Source organism: Pseudochaenichthys georgianus, chromosome 1 (genome assembly GCF_902827115.2).
Source record: "Pseudochaenichthys georgianus chromosome 1, fPseGeo1.2, whole genome shotgun sequence".
Lineage (NCBI taxonomy): Eukaryota > Metazoa > Chordata > Actinopteri > Perciformes > Channichthyidae > Pseudochaenichthys > Pseudochaenichthys georgianus.
This window is the reverse complement of record NC_047503.1, coordinates 18,057,233-18,077,267: the sequence shown is the minus strand read 5'-3', so window position 1 is coordinate 18,077,267 and position 20,035 is coordinate 18,057,233. Positions and strand designations below refer to the sequence as shown.

Genomic DNA, 20,035 nt, shown 5'->3' with positions numbered 1-20,035 from the left:
TGATTCCTGACTCAAATCATGAACTGTTTGATCGTCCCTGCTTCAGCTGAGTGCTGGGATTTGTATTATTTTTGTTGTTACAGTGACTACGGTTAGATGCAAAAATAAATATATCTTCATATGTCAACACTCAGACTGATTCACACATACTGATACACTGAGCCTGCTCTATCTTTCTCTTCCTCTCTCTCTCATCCATGTGCTCTCCTATCTGAGGGAAAATGTAAATGATGATCAGGAACATTATTTCAGCCCATCCTGTTTTTCTGTCCGCTAACCAAGACAAACCATGCTGCTGCTGCCAACGTTAACATAAAAAACCCACCCTGATCTGGTTCGCTATAGTCAACATTATGCAGGAAAGCAGCTCTGAGAGCTGCAACGTTGCATTAACAATGAGCATGACCAAACAAAAACATGAAGATAGAAAAAGAGAAGTATTTAAATAAACTGTATTACTCTCTTATGTTGTTAAAATATAAGTTAATTCCTATCGTTATAAAAAGCAGTTTTGAATGACCTTGTAAACAAAAAAATACAATTTATAGTTCATGACAACTGAAAATATCCTAATGAAGGCTCTGAGATGTGGATGAAAGCTTTGTAAAATGTCTAGAACATTGATCTTGTGCTAGGAATTTGTTATGATTGAATACTGAAACAAAATATATATGATGTGATTAATAATGGCAACTTTCTACTAACTAAAACAAAATTCCAAAGTGTATTTTACGAATTTAGATTTTAATTGAACATTATTGATGATTTGTCAGTTTTAAAAAAAGGAATAGCCTACTTCAGATTTGACTTGTAAATATCCAGCTTCCTGGAAAAGAGTGAGAGCTAAAAGGCAAACTAGCTTTTTGGCTGCAAGTAGAAATAAACGAGGCCTTGAGGTGATTTTCACACTGCCTGTAACGTCACAAGTCATGTGATTGACGGGGAGTTTCAGCGAATCCGGAGTCTGTCCGTGTTTTACACCAGCCAATGAGCGTCTGCAACTCATTGTTTACGGAAGTTGTGAAGCCAGTATCCGCGCTGCAGGTTTGGACTAAATGTTTTTGCTAAAAGTGTTTATTTAAGCGTCACAAAATGTACACACCACTTTCGAGAGATGTCATTCGTCAATGAGGACACATTCAACTTAGAGAACAGAAATGACACAGTGAGAACTTACGTTTTGATTCCACGTGTAGCCCTCGTGGGTCAACCTTCGTCGCAGACTCAACTGTGCTAAATAACTTTGATTTCGGCCTTTATCACATCATCTAAACGTTGTTGGTCGATTGTGTCTCTGCCCAAGTGCTTGCTCTGCGGGCTCAGAGGTGGGCATGAACCCCCCGAAGAGGCTCCGGTCCACAGGAGATGAGGAAGAACCACCGACTGGAGGGAAGGAGGAGTGGGGAGCTGTGGATGTGGTAGGTGTCGGTGATAGGTGATGGGTGACACACCTGCAATTTCAAATAAACAGCTAACATTGATGTTCTTAGCTAAAAGACAATATACAGCACGCTGGCAGGTTTTTTGAGTATGTGGCCAGAATGAAATTGGGGTAATTGAAATTGGGTGACGTTACATTGCTCCTATTATTGAATTGAAATTGAAATAGAGAAACCATAAAAAGTGGAAACAAGTGAGTAGAAATATGTGCATTATACACCGATGAAGAACAAAATTAAATATGAAAGTTTGGAATATATTCATTGATGCTTTCATCATGCGTAACTTGACTGTTTTGTCGTGTTTTCAGAGTATTGTCATGCCAATGTACAATGCATCCTGTTGGCTGGATGAATGTCTGCAGGCCATATTACATCAAGACTACACTGGCACCATGGAGCTGTCTGTCTTTGATGACGCAAGCACTGTATGTTTATTTTTGTACGCATTTAAACACACAGATCTAATTAGTCACAAAATATGAGACCCCAGTTGAAGTTTAAACTCTGTGTGTGTTTCCTTTAGGATGACTCGAGGACAGTGGTGGAGGGCTGGAAGGAGAGGCTGGAGGAGAGGGGCGTCTCCGTGGTGATCTCCGGCCACAACTCATCCCAACCCAGAGGAGGTCAGTGGACATTAGGTGGTTGATCAGTAGCAATTCCCATGTCCCAAGTCCATTTGCCAGCATTCAACCATGTTTCATGATGTTCTACTTCATGGAGATCCTTGGACTAGTCTTTGTATTGTGTTCACAGACAGCTGACCTTGTCTGTTTCTAGAGTTTATTCAGTATTTTGCTGTGAAGGCAGTTAGAGGAGGTTAGTGCTCAAGAAAAAGCTTAAAAGTGCACCCTGAGGTAATATCATATTATCAAAAGTGTTATTATTCATTGAGTTGCTGAGGAAAACATGTAGTGTATGTGTGTGATCCATTGTAGTAAGATATGGGACATATTGCTTTGGCTTTTTAATTTATTCCAAATAAGGGGGTTTAACTAATTAACTTTTAAAGTTTTTTTGGTCTGTAATCCAACCTATGCTTTTAGACCATATTGTATGTACCTGCAACCAGTATATAATCCTGTAAGATAACAATACCTACAGTTCCCTGGTATAAACCTAAAACTAAAGGAGTGTGTGTTTGCTGTCAGAGCTCCCAAACTGTGGCACAGTCATCCTGTTGGAATTCATCCTGATAAATCAAATACTCCCTTTAAATTTCTACCTTAACATATTTTGTATAATTACTGCTAGGGCTGCTCGGCTATGGCAAAAATCATAATCTCGATTATTTGGGTCAATAATTGTAATTATTAAATGCGATTATTCATTGACTTTGAAAACATCCATTTATTGGAGAAAAAAATGTGAACAGTATGTTTTTAACAGTTGATTACCCTGAACTTTAAATATAATTCAACTGAAAAACCAAAAAAAAAAAAGTAATAATAAAAAAATAATCATTTTATTTCGATTATGTTGTTTTCGTAATCGTTGCAAGCCATAATCGTAATCGCGATTAAAATACGATTAATTGAGCAGCCCTAATTACTGCGGTAAAATTGTCTTTCTGTGTCAAAAGTAGAAGTAGCCGAGTGTAGGAATACTCGTCCTGCATTCAGTCAACTCAAGTAAAAATACAAAAGTATTAGTATCAAAATATACTTAATGTATCAAAAGTAAAAGTACTCATTTTGCAAATTGGTCAATTGTAGAATAATATATATATGTTTTGATTATAAATACTGATCATTAAAGTGTTATCAAAGCTGGTAAAGGTGCAGCTAGTTTTAATGACTTTAATGCAGGGTAGCTTGTGAATTTACTCCAGGTAAAGTCTGATTTAAGTGTTGATTATATTTCACATCATTAATCAAAATCTGTAAAGTAACTAAAGGTATTAAGTAAATGTAGTGGAGTAAAAGTACACAATTTACATCTGAATTGTAGTGGAGTAGAAATACTAAGTAGCAACACATTGAAATAATCAAGTAAAGTACAAGTATCTCAAAATTGTACTTAAGTACAGTACTTGAGTAAATGTACTTAGTTACTTTACACCACTGGTCACTGGATCAGGAAGATTGGGGTATCATTTCTGAGAAGTTCCATATTTAGTTTAAATACATTATACTTTCTTTTGATATACTTCTTTTAACCACTGTGACACACTGTTGATGCTTATGACTGGTCAGCTTATACCTCAACATTTTCTGGTTTGGCACATTCAAACAGTCCCATGTTTGATAGTTAAACATGGTAATTTCTTACACATGGCAAAATGGAAATTGTTAGAAGACAAAGAAAAGCAAACAGACATTAACATACACTGTTCTTTTGTCTTTCAGTGGGATATGCGAAGAACAAGGCAGTGTCTCAGAGCTGTGGGCAATACTTGTGCTTTCAGGATGCGGTGAGTGTGAGTGTGTGAGTGTGTGTGTGTGTGTGTGTGTGTGTGTGTGTGTGTGTGTGTGTGTGTGTGTGTGTGTGTGTGTGTGTGTGTGTGTGTGTGTGTGTGTGTGTGTGTGTGTGTGTGTGTGTGTGTGTGTGTGTGTGTGTGTGTGTGTGTGTGTGTGTGTGTGTGTGTGTGTGTGGTGTGTGTGTGTCAGACAAAGTATGGTTCACGTTACTCTCCAGATGTCTTTAATAACACATATAGTAGTGTGTAAAAACTAATAAGATCATATTGTTTTGCCCACATATACACGCTGTACATTGAGCCGTTTGCACGCAGACCTCAGTGACTGTTTCACAGAGCTGCCAGAGAGCATGACTAGTGAGCGGAGAGCAGCGTTTCATTATGTGTGTTTTATGTATTGATGTTTATACAGTATGATTGTCTTTCTTTGAAACAGTATTTTATGGTCACTGATCTGAAGGCTGTATTGTTAGATCAACTAATCAATGGCCAAAACATCAGAATGTGTGATCTCTGTTTAGATCTATTTCTTAACAGCTTGTATCATACAGATTATCAAATGCTCTTTCATTTGAATAAAATAAAATATCTAAAGACAATAAGATTGCTTTCTCAGAAAACTCGTATGTGCTCTCTTGTATTTGTTTCATTCTACTTTTTGACACTGTTAATATACTGGTTTTCCTTAAACAACTTAAAATCAAACAGTTACCTTATACCTCCATTTAAATAATATTTTTCATCAGCATTTTTTCTTTGCACGGAAATATCAGGGAAATATTGTTTAAATACATGTCTCTGTTTCCATTGTCTATTTGATTATTTCTGTTTTTGGTACCATATGCATATTGGGATTGTTATTGTTATTATCTAAGCTAATTTGAAGTAGCTGCTATAACACCACAACTCCCTTTTAGCATCTCTATCTATCAAATCAAATCAAGTTTTATTTATATAGCACATTTATAAACGATTTTTGGTCGAGCCAAAGTGCTGTACATATAATAAAAATAGCCTACAGTAGAGACACTTTACAGCAAATACAACAGCACAGATTGTTCAGAATATCAGTATGAGAAAAACGACACCCTCTGTCCTTAGCTGCAAAGCTAGCCAGTAGCCATAACTGGTCTGTTCTATCAAGGCTGGGCTTTAAGACAAACATCTCGTATCCCTATATAGTTTGATCCATATCTCGATAACGCTATATATTACAATATAGCATGATTGCTAGATAAAACAATAAATTAGTCAATAAATAAACAAGTGTATATAAATAACCCGTGGTTATTTAAAGCCTTTTTTGTGTGAATGACTTGCCAAATGAAGAAGTACTGAGCATGTTCTGATTTATTTTTGCAATATGAACATAATAGTACATTTGATTTGGTATATGCTTGTTCACATCAAACCAGACGACACAATTGTTTATCAAAATATCCTTATATAGGATATCAATTCCTTTTGAAGATGAAAAATATCAAATTGAGAAATTACCAATCTTAAGATATTTGTTCAAGCGTGTGTGATCTTAAAAGAAAAACACCTAAAAGTATTGATAAAGTATACAATCATAGAGTGCACATACCGTCCGTACAAAAAGGCTGAGTAAAAGCCAAACTAGACGGGTATGATTTTGTCATAAAGTAACCTTTGAATTCATTTGTTGTTTTACTCCAGGATGATGTTATGCTTCCCCAAAGAGTTGGTCTGCAGTATGACGCCTCTGTCCTCCACCCACACTCTGTAAGTCCTCCCTCAAGTATTTGCTTACTCACTTCCCCCCCCCCCCCCTTTCTCCATTTCTCTTCTCCTCACTTCTCTCCCTTCCCTTTCCCTTTCTCTCTCCCTCTGATCCTCTGACCAATCCCTCCCAAAAATATACGTGTTGTTGGCCTGCGTGTGGATGTGTGTGAATCCCTGCAGTTGGCATCCAGCACAGTGCGAGTATCCGGTGTTGATGCTTTCTGTGGCCCGCCAGGTCAGAGGTCAAAGGTTGTGTGTGTGAGGGAAGTGAGGGAGACAGCATGGAGACAGCGGGCTTGCTGCCCTGCACAAACAACATGCCTATTTCTGTTATGGCTGCAATATTTTATAGTTCTTGTACGATAATATGTTGTTGTTTTTTCCAGCTTTGTATAAAATCTTACTTCTTTATGTAAACCCCTCTTTACTTTTTATTGATCTCTCTTCTGAGATGTGGCCGGTTTGTCTCGAAAAGGGAACAAGTAATGATGCATACATGATGCAAAAAAACTAAAGACTGTTTTCATGTTGCTTACTTTGCCATTTATTTTCTTGATTATTCAGTTCATTCTTTGGCCTGAAAACTGCATCATAAATTGCCATAGCCAAGAGTGACATTTGAAAGAGGTCATATGTTGTAAGGAAACTATCCAATATCATAAACAAATAGAAATTGTTGTCATAAAACAAAGAAAATCTGCAAAAGTTCACATCATTTTGCTTGATGAATGATTGAAATATTTGATTGCTTAGTCCATTAATTATTTAATCTTCATACAAATGTTCTTAAAATCTGAACAACAATTCAATCCACGATGAGTCTGTGTGGTTGTTAGTCTGTTGAAACTCAAATGTACCTTTTTATTCTGAAGGCCTTCTAATGAACTTTTTCAAAATTACTGAAATTAGTTTCAATGTGTCCTTATCAGAAAAGTTTTTATTTTGACGTGTTTTTGTGTTTGTACGTTAGCTAATTGGCTGTCAAGTTCAGAGGGTCCCTGAGGGCTCTACGGAGCGTTACACCCGCTGGATCAACATGATCTCTCAGGATCAGCTCCTCACACAGGTAAATACCCGCAGCATGTTGTTCAGGCACTACTTTGCCTCTGAATGTGTGTGTGTGTGTATGTGAGAGGTCATGTGCCAGGCATCAACCAGGTCAGATAGAAACAGGATACGTACCTGCCGCTGCTGTTTCCACGGAAATGTGGTGGTGGACTAGACCGAGGACGCAGCTCCACTCCTGACCTCTCAGTCCGTCCCGCTCCCATCGGAGGAAACCGCTCACACCGCCTGCTGAGGGGCTCAGTAGTGGAAACAGCTTGTGGTGGAAAAGATCATTTTGCAGAAATAAGTGCTGCAGGATTATTTCAGTTTCAACTGCTGACATGTTGTGCTCATTGCACTGCACCACTGTGTCAAGGTTGCTACATAATAACATCTTTAGAGACTTTTTTTATAAGCTCATAATTTGCTTCTGCACTCTGCCCCATTCAATTTCATAATAAATAGTTTTATGCCTTAAAGGTCCTCTATTATACTGTTTTTCATCAATATATTAGAGTTCTCAGTTATATACATGTCTCTGAAGTGTTTGGCTCGAAACACCAAACAGATCATGCATTGTAGCATCCCTGTATCAAAAGTGCTGATTCTGTGTCTGTTACTTTAGATGAAAATAAGGAGCCCCTCCCCACGCCCCTCTGATGCGGCTTTCACACCAGCGCTTTTCAGTTTCTAGCTCCGAGCGGGAGCTTTTCTGGTTCAGCTCCGGTTTCCCTTTTCAGCTCCCGCTCTGTGCACACCGCCCACTGGCGCCCCAGAGCTGCCCTTGCTGCGTCATGACGTCACCGTTTACATCGCTGATTTGCCCCACAACGGCAGCCATTACGGCAGCTCACAACAACAACAACAACAACTGCGTCGGGTCGATGATCGTGTTGCTTTTAATCACACGAAGCCAGAATAAATTGAATAACGACTTCTCCAACCTTATACTTTGCTCCAGAGTGCCGTGGTTCATTGTTTATTAATGTGTTTCTGCAGCATTTACCGACCGCTGCAGTGCTGGCTGCTCTTCCACGGGAGTTTATTCTCCCGTTAGCTCCCGGTTAGCTCACACTGCAGCGGCCGCTCTAAAGTATTCACTGTCCGACTCACACAAGCAGCTGATGCATATCCCCAGCTCCCCTTAGCCTAAGTGAATGTGTGTCAGTCTGAATTGACACTGTTTGGTATCACAACGCTGTTATGAAAGTTTCTCTGGTATAAAACGGGTGATGTTAGCATAGCAACCGAAGCTAAACTGACTACTTGCATCCGATAGCTGCAATAATACAAAACAACACGTCTGCCTCTCTCCACAATGATCGATAACAGTGAACAGATGGTCAAAGTAAGGCACAAATAAACAGAATCACACGAAGCCTGGTTAGTGTTGCCTGACTTTATAAAGTGTGTTTATAGGCACTACTGCTTGTAGGCAGGCATAACAGTCGACCCATGGGAGGTGGGTTTAGTTTCCTGCACGCCTCGACGTAAGAGAGACGTAAGCGACGTCACCTCTTAGCTCCAAAGCTCTTGCCTCTGGACCGACAACTTTTTGGAGCTGGAAATGAAGCGGATTCCGGAGCTAAGAGCCGGCGCAGCTCCGGTGTGAACTGGAAAACCCGGCGCTTTTCAGGCTCTAGCTCCGAGCCGGAGCTGAAAAGGCGCTGGTGTGAAAGGGGCATGAGAGATATTTGGTTAAATAGAACACAAAGGTGCTCAAGGAGGAGATTCAGGTGATAAGGTGGGGGGGTACCTTGGTGATTGGTTGGTGATTGGCTGATGGTTACACAAGCCAAAAAAACATTGTGACATCATAAAGTGGCCAAAATCTGATCAGCTCATTTTCAGACAGGTTTTATATAAATGGATCAGGACAAAAAGAGAAGGGGTATTTTTTCCGGGAAATGTTCAGAATCTCTTTACACAGAGGGGACACATGTTTATGTATAAAATACATGAGAAGGGGATTTTGCATAATAGGTGACCTATAAAAAAATGACGGCTGTTCCTCCAGAGCAGGTGGAGCCAGAGCTCTGTTGTGGCTGTGGCAGATGGTGAAATGCAAAGGATGGAAAAGATTTGAATGGTCAGGAGGAGCCAAGTTTCACAGCCAAGTCATGGAAAGCTATATGACTCGCCTAATCACACTCATCTGGAAAGAATGGAAACGTGACCCAGCATAAGCAAACCCAGCTGATAGCTCGACCCCACACTGGCACGGTGTTGGCCTGCTAACTGGAGACTATAATAATATACGGTATTTGGACTGTCGGGCCACAATGCATTTGGTAACACTTGTGTTGACATTATACACATAAGCGAACCCAGCTATTACCTGGCAGGGCATTCGCTAATTAAAGGAACATGTTGCTGTTTTTTAACTGGCTGTTTATCATTATAATGTGGGTTTTAAATGCTAATTTATCATGTTAAACTTCCCTTTATGTTGCCAGCTCCCACAACTTTCTACCCATTGCCAACAAAAGTCTGCCAGATGAAGCGCATGCCTGCTTTAGAGCTTTGGTTTGAACTTTGGTTTGAGCTTCTGCAGTTTTTGTGTGCTCGGCTACTTAAATGGGTATTGCTGGAATATAATATTTGGGGCTTCTCACTAAGTATTCCAACGTATTCAGTGTGGAGGGATTATGGTGTATGGAGGAAGCAGAGAGTCAAGCCCAGCGAGCTGGAGAGGATAGTGGTCCAGCACGCACAATGCATGCTGGATATTGTAGGTTTTCTGCTAAATTGATTACCACAGCCCTTTGTCTTTGTTTACTCTGGTCCTCTAGCATCGATTTAAAAAATACATGTGCCTTTAAACTGCTTTGACAGATCAGTTTTATTTATCTGTTCAGCTGTGGAATAGTTATTTTAAGGTGCTATTCAATGACAATCTTTACCACTTTTATAATTAATTATTTTACTTTCACCATAATAAGAAGGGACATTAACCACTCAATGATACATGATGAGACCCTTTATTTACGTAGAGATGGAACTCTACTGTTGCTGTCTGAACAAAACACACCGTCACCAAGGATACAACACAACCTGGACACACACACACACGCACACACACACACACACACACACACACACACACACACACACACACACACACACACACACACACACACACAGAGAGAGAGAGTCTGCATAACTCCTTAGCAGCCATTCCTGGATATTTATGTGATATTAAGTTTCATGGAGCACGAGAATGAGATCATGCATTGATCCTGCAGGCTTGAAGCAGCTCCTCACTTCTCCTCACATTTTCTCCTTTCTTCACTCTATCTGCCTTTACTCCCACTTTCTGGGTGAGGAAACATAATCTAGCTCTCTGAGTTAAACCAGAGATTTACTCTGAGTGTGGCTCGTTTAACCTGATCCAGAGGCGGAACCTGAGTGTTCATCTGTAGGATATTAGTTATGGTTATCACAACCCTCCCCTACCCCTCTGACTTCTGACACTGACTCACATCTTCTCTCACTGACTCACATCTTCTCTCTCTCTCTCTCTCTCTCTCTCTCTCTGTCCCCTGGTTTCCCAGAACTCATTCGTATTCCTCTTATTCATGCTTTTGGCCACAGCTTACATCTGCAAAATGTTGCAATATTACAACAGAAGGGAGAGGAGTTGTACACGCACACACACACACACACACACACACACACACACACACACACACACACACACACACACACACACACACACACACACACACACACACACACACACACACACACACACACACACACACACACACACACACTCTCTTTCTAGATTCTGTCCAGCTGTTTGACTGGCTGAATCCAGATGTTTTCCTCCATTTTCTTCATCTGTGTTTCATTTAACTTTTGCAATTGTCTTCAACTTTAACCAAGAACACGCATAGTGACATAGCTGGAGCAAGAAACATCTCAACCTGGTATGACCCTCGGATTCAAAATGCAACAAAACTACAAACACACACACACACATGCAGAGGAAAGGAGGTACAAGTAGGGCTGAGGGTCTGGAGAGAGGGGTATGCAGAACTTGAATGGTGAGAAGAGGGGGACATATAGATACAGTCCTGTAGTTGGGTTAGAGGAGAAACGGGCCCAAATAAAGTCATTAGTATAAGATCGTGTGCCAGAGGATGGAGGTGTGTGTCCTTCCAGGAAGGTGTGAGACATGCTGCTGCACTCCAACCTGTTTTGTTTGCATTCTTGCAGAGTCTTTCTGCAATGTACTATTTGTTCAAAAACAAATGTGAAATTTCCCAGAGCCGTCTGTCTGCCAAACCCTGGTCAGGTTCTAGCTTATATAATGTTATGTTTTCTAAACACGAAACAAAGTTATTTTATTTATAAAGTGGAGCTGACACTAAATTCTGTTTCCTGCTCGGTGTGAGAGACAACCTGCAGGTTGTGGTTGTATTTTTAGATCATGATAACTCTTGCAGGATTTGATTATTCAAGCCTGAGTTCAGACTTGTTTTAATGTTCACATTTAACACTATATTTATATGAATTGATATCAATATTTAAAAAAAGTATACTTATACTCCCAGCTAATACTACAGTTTGTATCCAGGTGCATTGATCCATGGTTACATTTCCCTTTTTCTCACCTCTAAGACCTTATTTAAGTACATCAGTTTTTTCTTCCACCGTGTACTTTTGCAAAATTTGCTGTAGAATCACATATTTACATTTATTCAATTGGAGATTAGTTTCGTATTTTGGAAAATCCATCTTGTTTGTTTTCTGTTACTCATCCCCTCTATTAGGAGTACTTTTACCTGTACTTTTCCCGTTTAGTTCCGTTAGTGCGCTCACACCAAAAAGAGTACTTAGTTTCGGGAACTTTTACCCCCATTTGTAGTGCCTGCTAGAGAGGTGGTACTATCCTGGGGAGAAAAAAGTACCAATTTTGATTGGCTGGGCGAATTGCAAACCACGCCTCGTAAAACTCTGAAAAGTTTTGTGAAGCCGCCATTGTATTTGCTGGCATTAGCATTATTAGCATTAGCCCTGCGCACCAACGGAGAGAGAATAACGTATTCTTTCACACACACATACGGGTATTGGGCCGAGGGCGACACCGTACTTCTGGTATCCACCGTTTTACGCGAGGTGCAAGCAGCCGTACACCGTCTAGGTGTTGCTAAGCTTCCTGTACTGAATATCATAGTCTATTGCCTTAATCAATATCTAGTCAACTCTAAAATACCACATATATGCAATGGCATGATAATATTATTGTGACAAGTGGGGTATTCACCTGGTGTTTCCAGAAATTAGACGTAGATGCTGCCAAAATCGACGAAGGCCACTGTCGTTTTCCCATACATCTGCAGGCAGTCTTTAAGGGCAATCCGACAACCCACACAGCTCCAGTGTACGCTGGTAACGACCTAAAGCACACCCCTCAAGTCCAGAGATGTAATCCGAAGACATGCAGCGATTTCTTCGGTCGTTAATTCAGAAAAAAAACCTAGTGCGCTCTTTCTGGCTACTTTAGCTAGCTGTTTACATTAGCACCTCCAGGATATTTGCACCTCCAGGAAAATGGCGTATTTATATATATATATATATATATATGGCGCGTGTTGCATTGTGGGTAGCTCGTGACGTCACTGTGTGTGAAAGAATGGCAACACAAAAGAAAACATGGGAGCGGTGGCGATAAGGAGGTGTCGGCGTTCTGGCGATTTACTCGGAAGGCTTCAGTAGAAGCTGCTGGGAGTCACAGCCGTTCCCAACTCCGGGGACTTACGGCCGGGGACTTACGGCCGGGGACTTCGGGTGGCAGTGAAGTGGAAATGGTTTGCGGCCTGCCAGTAAACCCGAAGAAGAAGAAGTGACGTCAGCGGCTCATTTCCCTTCCCTTCCCTCAGGGAAATTATTCCGGTGTGAACGCGATCTGTACTTAGTTCCATGGGGGTACTAAGTGCTGGCAGCTGAGCACTAAGTACGGCAAAGTACTTGGTGTGAAAGCGGCTAAAGGCTTACATTTTCATGGGAGAGACAAATAAGCCCTTAAAAGTGTTCACAGTGACCACCAGTATGTACACTTGCAGTGTGTCCAGAACACTATTATATTATATAAAGAGATTTTTGCTATATTAAAGTCTGAATTTGTGTTTCAGGTGTACACCTCTCATGGGCCAACAGTTGTCATGCCGACGTGGTTCTGCTCGAGGAACTGGTACCTGAAGGTTGGACCGTTTGATGAGGGGGGCAAGGTGAGAGTTCACCCAAAGTGTCCCTGAGCCTCCTCACTGTGTGTGTGTTTCACACTCTCACTTCCTCCTCCCCAGGGAGTCCCGGAGGACTTGATCTTCTTCTACCAGAGTCTTCGTCAGGGAGGGGGCATGGCCAGGGTCGACCAGTGCCTGCTGGTGTACCGTTACCACGAGAAGGCCACCACACACTCTGTAACGGAGTCAGTATCACCCCCACTCCCTTTCCCCTGCTCAGCTACACACACACACTTGGACACAGTGTTGATCCTCCATATACTCACAGCTGCCCGCTGGCATCCAAGGATTTCTCAGGACTCAAAACTCCTACACACAAATATTCACAGGCACATAGAAGCATGTTTTCGTAATCTTGAGATTTTCAGAATGTTTTTGAAATTCCCGAAACTTTCCCAGCATATCAGGAATTTAGGAATTTTAACCAGTTTTCTCACTGTGGAATATCAGGCATCTTCCTTAGGGAATCAGATCTTTTCATGAACTACCGTGTGTGTGTGTGTGTGTGTGTGTGTGTGTGTGTGTGTGTGTGTGTGTGTGTGTGTGTGTGTGTGTGTGGTGTGTGTGTGTGTGTGTGTGTGTGTGTGTGTGTGTGTGTGTGTGTGTGTGTGTGTGTGTGTGTGTGTGTGTGTGTGTGTGTGTGTGTGTGTGTGTGTGTGTGTGTGTGCGTGAGACGTGTGTGTGTGTGTGACGTGTGTGTGTGTGTGACGTGTGTGTGTCTGGAGAATGCTGTTGCCTGTGCTTCAACAAGGCCATGTAGTGTCTGCAGGTGCGTGTGAATGCCTCAAATGGTAAAACACACCAAAGAAGAAGGTCATTCCTCCCCCCCCTCCATGCCTCCATCCCTTTCATCCCCTCCTTCCTTTCCTCCTTCCTTCCTGCTTACTTCCTTTCTCTTCTTCGTCTGTCAACTTCTCGTATATCTTCCCCTGTTGACGCATGTCTTCACCCATCATCTCCCTCGCTGTCTTCATCTATCATCTGTCTATTTACGGACACCTATTTTAAGCCGTGCCTTGCCTACTTTCCACTCTCCCCTAATTCTTGTCACCCCTTCCCCTCCACCTACCTAGTGCCTACTTCCTCTTTGGTCAAAAGAAACCCTCACCTTCTTTCTGTCTATCAAACATGCACACCCACACACACACATCATGTGATAATAAAATCTCTTTCCGTGAGGTGAGAAGTGTGTTTTTAAAAGGTTAAGATGGTTCAAAAGAGGAACTGAGATGAGAGGCTTCTTAACACAGAAAGGCTTTGTTTATAAATGAGTGTGTACCCATCCCCTTGTGTGTTAGAGTGCACGGAAGTGTGTCTGCCTTTTGATCTGCAGGGTATTAGTGGGATGAAGGTTTCAGTATGTGTGTATGTGTGTACACATACAGTTTATAGTAAATCTCTGCCATGTTACTGCCATGTCTCGGAATCAACGCAAATGAACAGAAAAGCGATCCGCGGACCACCCGCGCTCCCTGATGGCGGTGGGTTTGTTTGTCATATGAGGCCCACTGTTAGTCCCAGTAAGACGCTCACTTCAGAAGATGAGAGCAGAGCACGTCCTGTGAATGTGTCCGTATAATTACTCAACATCAGTTTGTGTTTGTGTGGGTGTGAGGCACGTGCACAGCTGTGTAAATCAGTCAAAGTGCAAAGCAACAGGAAAACAAGCTAATTTAAAACAGACACATTCTTTCCATCTACCAAAAGAAATCAAACTGCTGATCTGGGTATTAGTGCATGCGGTATACCTTTATAAGAGAACATGTAGTACATCTGTCAGTGTTTCCCTTTTCAGTCAAAATGAAACAATTTCAGGCTAAATTCAACAGTCTTTTCTTAGTTTTAAAGACACCATCTCATCTTTTCATAATGTAGCATTAAGCTAATGAGCTACCTGCTTCTCCATCCATCCCTTAATCCTTCAGTCTTCACCGCTGTTTCCAGGGAAACCATTTGGAAGCTGCGTGTGGACTTCCTACAGGAGAAAGTTCTCAGCCAATGGGAGAGCTTCACCATATGGAACGCTGGGAAACAGGGCCGGAAGCTGTACCGAAGCCTGAGCCCGACCAATCAAAAGAAGGTATGCAACCTCTGGCTGTGCAGATTGATGTGAAACATTATAATAGTTAATTTTAGTTAGCTCTATTAGTCTTCCTACTGTATGTAGTGGAAACAGTCTGACGTGATGTGAGAGTGCGTCAGCTTTCAAGCTAACAATATTCTGCTTTACTCATAAGGTGAAGGCTTTCTGTGATGTCGATGAGAACAAGATCCAGAAAGGTTTTTACACATATGAGGACTCTGAGGTGAGATCAGCTACTGTTGATTCTAAGTACAAGGTCTGTTTTTTGCAAGCACGACAAATTATAAGCTTTGATTCAAATGAATGATCATCCAACAACTTTATTGCAGTGGTTTAGATTATTATGAAGATGTGAAAAACACTAATTTTTTGGTTTTCTGTGTCTTTCTTTTGATATCATCCAGCAAAGACCCAAGCCAAAAGTCCCAGTTCTACATTACAAAGACGCCTCGGCCCCCTTCATTATCTGTGTAAAACTGGTGAGCAGAAAGCGTGTTTGTGTGTTGTATGTTTGCTGTTTCTGACCGCCTGTCCCTCAGGTCTGTAATCTGAGTTAACGACATAATGATCAAGGGCGTGTGCCCGGCACAGGACACACACACACACACACACACACACACACACACACACACACACACACACACACACACACACACACACACACACTGGGGGCAGTCAGGAAATGGGTAGAGACAGCAGCCTGGTCTTTGATCACATGGCACTTATACAAACAACTGATGACTTTGCCACCGTTCATATTTGTACATTTTGTGCTCCCAAATCCTGCCAATATCTGTAGCTAGCTTTACCGTAGATACACACACACACACACACACACACACACACACACACACACACACACACACACACACACACACACACACACACATTCTGCTGTTCTGGCAGCCAAATCCCTAATTGCCTATTTATCACCTAGCCAGATTCAGACGTCAAATCTCGAGTGACCCCACCTACGGGGGCTACTAATTGCTCAATTATGGGAATTGGGAGAAGTAATCATAGGCAGAAGAAAAAGAGACCTGGACTCCATCATTCTCCCTCTCCTATGGCACACACACACACACACACACACACACACACACACACACACACACACACACACACACACACACACACACATACACACACACACACACACACACACACCATGACAAACATGATAATTCATGAAAAGAACACCTGGACTCAATCAAACTCAGTCAAATAACTATAATTAACAAATATACAATTCATTGGAGCTTTTAACATTTCTCATGGTCAAATGACTGTTGGTGACTCTCGAAGTCTTTAGCCTGTACATAACCTTTAACTTGTATTCAGTGCAGTTAAAATACTGAAGATAACAAGGACCTTCATCAAAGAGATAAAGCATGGAAGAGTTAAAGGGCAAACAATCCTATAATAGCTTTGTGTGGATTGTTTTCACCTTCTACCATGTTTTATGTTTCTGTTCCTTCCTCGTAGGACATGACGGGAGGCGTTCTGGAGGAAAACCTCAACTCCTTGCAGCTAAAGGAAGGAACTGATTACTACCATTTCAACTGACAGCTCAGAGTGATGGAGACGTGAAGAGGAGCCCTGCGGCTTTAGAAGAGGAATGCACACAGACTGAGGGATAGACAGGTGATAAGAAAGGAGTGAACCAAACACTGGCTCAATAACTCTACCAAGGCTAGGGAAAGAGTACGTTGTAATGTATGTTTTAAGCGTTAAAAGATTATTTCTATCTGTGGAAATTGGTGTGAAAATGTAAAAGTGAAAAGTTGACGCAACCGCTGATGAAAGCAAAACAGTTTTATCCCAGCCCTGTTTCCTCCACCACAATAGTGAGATAGCTATCTTTGTTAGATGAGAACACTCTCTCAGTTCTGTTCATTAAATATGAGGTTACAGCCAGGAGAAGCAAGACTGGAAACAGTGCACCAAAGCACGCTCCTGCCACATTACGCATGCTAAGGCACGACATGAGACCTTTCTTTTCCATATTCTAATTAGGAAAAGTTTTTTATAGTACTTTTTTGTGCAGTGCATACCACTGGTTGCTCAGAGGGAACTTACAAAACTGTGACATCCTGCTCTAACCCGCTATTCTTGATTAGCCAAGTAATTTTTCTAAATTACAAGACCAAGATTTAAAAAAAGAACACAGGCTAAATCCTGTCATGTTCAGAATTCTGCAGCTGTTCCTCTGTTAGGTTTGGGATGAAAGAATGGAGTATTGTGCGCTGTGCTGCGTTGAAGAGGATGTTACGCTACCTAACGTCACTATGACAGTCAGGTAAGACTCCCACCTACATTGAGTACTATCCACAGTGGAAAACGATATAGAACAAAACATCATCTGCCAAAAGTCGTGTTGAGTTTAGCTGAACCATGCAGGAGAAATTAGGAATATTTAACACATCATATCACATTTGTTTTATTCATACAAAAAATAAGAATGGGGAGTATTGTATAACCCAGAATGTTCTTTAATTTCCAGGTTTTTGTATCCGTACTCATTTTTGTAAGAATCAAACAAACTTTGTGCTAAACTACGCTAACCATCCCGCCTGTGGCTTCATTCTGCTCAACAGATTAGATTGAAAGAAGTGAGAACAGGGAGGAAGTAAGTATGTTTATTTCCCCCAAATGCCAACCTATTTCATAAAAAAACTTGAACTTTGGTTTTCATGCCAAAAGAAGGATCTGATTCTCATGCCAGAGGATATTACTGTTGCCGATGTTGTAGGAATAAAATGTTTCTATGTTTTCTAACCCTGTGTGCCCGGAGATTGGTATTTGCCAACCTGTACGCTTGAACTAGTGTTGAAGTTAGAGGAAGCCATGTGAGTCAGCACCATCACAGAAGGTTTAACTTATAAAGGGCGGGATGTTTTATGACCGGAATCACTCCGATTTCTCAATAGCCTTTGCTGATGCAACCATGCAAAATCAGATACACGCACACAGCTGCTGCAAATGTACAAACATGGATACTGCATGTATTTGTTTTTCTTTCCCGGGGTCTCTTATGAAATCTGAAGAACAATAACCTCTTTAAGAGAGCACAGTTCAGATACATAAACACGTATAAAAAGTTTATTTTACCTCACAGAGTGTGGAGTTTTTCCGCCCAAAGGTAAACAGACCTATTCCCACAAAATCTCCCCCAATGTTTCCTGGGTCAGAGACGTGGTCTGCCTTACTGTAAATGTGGCCGCAGCAGTTTGCAAGGAGGCAACAGTGGCTGAAAAAAGGGTCTTCGACTCCGCTAAACTTTTATTTTCAAAAGTTTGTTTGTTATATACTGAACATGCAGTTACAGTGTGCCGTATTAGAGGTTAGGCTCGGAGTCCCCGGGCGCTGGTCATAATGGCAGCCCACTGCTCCTAACACTAGGATGGGTCAAATGCAGAGAAACCATTTTGTTACATAGTAAGTAGGCCCATTGTGTAATGACAATAAAAGTATAACATAAACTGCAGGAGGGGGGGGGGAGAACCCGAGGCCTCTGCCACCCCTAGTACAGTGCCGTGTTGGGGCTGAGAAAAATATCACTTCCACTTAGCACTCGGTCTCCATTTAGACCCCTCTTCCCTCTGTTTGTGCACGCAAACACTAAAACAGGAAGGTGTCTTCCACAGAGATGGAATTGTTTACAGTAGGGCCGCAAGTAATGATGACCTCATTCGTCTGATGATTAGTTTCTCGATTCATTGTTTGCTCTACAACCATTTTAAGAAATAGTAAATGCCGTTAGATTTTCCCAAAACCCAAGCTGACATTTATTTAAAGCTTAATTTATCTTACCAACAGTCTGAAACTAAAGGAGTTTTAGTTTAATGTCACACAACACTAATGAACGGCATGATTTTGCTTGATAAATGGCTTAAAACAAACTGAACAAAATGATCTGCAATAAAAGGACCTCAACAATAGAGTTATGTGGAATCTTTTTCTGTTTTATCAGCAAATAATTATTTGACCAATCATCTGGCTCGCAGTTAGTTCGCAGGTAACGTATTAACATTTGTACGTATTATATTTTACACAAAAGTTATGTTTTTTGTGCGTTTTCCAACAAATGTCCGTCTGTCCGTCAGTTAGCCCACTACAACAACTATTTGATGGATTGCCAGGAAGTTGTGTCCAGACATTCATGTTCCTCAGAAGATGAATCCTAAAGACTCGGATGATCCTCTGTCTTATCCATACTCGTCAACTAAATGGATGCTATATATTTTATAATGTAACCAACCAAAATATTTTGTTTAAATTAGACCACCGTCTCTCTAAATACATCCTGTCTCCTACACCCTCTCTGCCCTCATGATTAAGCACTTGGTCGATGAGAGCGAGCTCTAATGGAGAAACTATGAAAGAAGCTCAGATAGAGAGTAAACAGAGCTTTACTCAGTGTTTACACTCCGTCTCTCTGCAGACATCAGACCTGATAACACACACACAATGAATGACCCTGACCCTGGAGCCTGCTTGCCCTCGCTGGTCAAATAAACCTGAATGTGTATGGAGAAATGCACACACACACTCCCATATGCACTTACACAGCTGTGTGTCCTCTGGCAGTGCAGCTGATAAGAGAGAGAGTCGGTGTGTTCGGGTGAAGAGAGCTCACAGAGGTCGGACACTGAAGGCTTTTTTGTTTACCTGGAACTTCACCACATTCCTATGTTTCAACACTCTGTATGGAATTAAGAGGTGTGTGTGTGTGTGTGTGTGTGTGTGTGTGTGTGTGTGTGTGTGTGTGTGTGTGTGTGTGTGTGTGTGTGTGTGTGTGTGTGTGTGTGTGTGTGTGTGTGTGTGTGTGTGTGTGTGTGTGTGTGTGTGTGTGTGTGTGTGTGTGTGTGTGTGTGTGTGTGTGTGTGTGTGTGTGTGTGTGTGTGTGTGTGTGTGGACAACGACTGTCAGTAAAAGGAGAGACACACTGTTATTCATTGGACTATTCTAAACTGGTCGACAAAAAGTGAATATCTTAAAATGTTGTTAAAGTCCAGAATATAGCTTCTCCGCATTTTTTTCTATAACA

General features: G+C 41.4%; 1 protein-coding gene across 1 annotated transcript; it reads left to right on the top strand.

The window, feature by feature from the left end:
• Window positions 1-964: 964 nt before the first annotated feature.
• Window positions 965-18,926, top strand: b3gntl1 (UDP-GlcNAc:betaGal beta-1,3-N-acetylglucosaminyltransferase-like 1). Its single transcript, XM_034104842.1, has 13 exons — window positions 965-1,044; window positions 1,304-1,418; window positions 1,751-1,867; window positions 1,966-2,065; window positions 3,788-3,852; window positions 5,539-5,604; window positions 6,575-6,670; window positions 12,792-12,887; window positions 12,963-13,087; window positions 14,847-14,982; window positions 15,140-15,208; window positions 15,390-15,464; window positions 16,471-18,926. Exons 2-13 carry the CDS (start codon window positions 1,332-1,334, stop codon window positions 16,549-16,551), a joined length of 1,113 nt encoding a protein of 370 aa, XP_033960733.1. The 5' UTR covers window positions 965-1,044; window positions 1,304-1,331; the 3' UTR covers window positions 16,552-18,926.
• The last annotated feature ends 1,109 nt before the right edge of the window (window positions 18,927-20,035 follow it).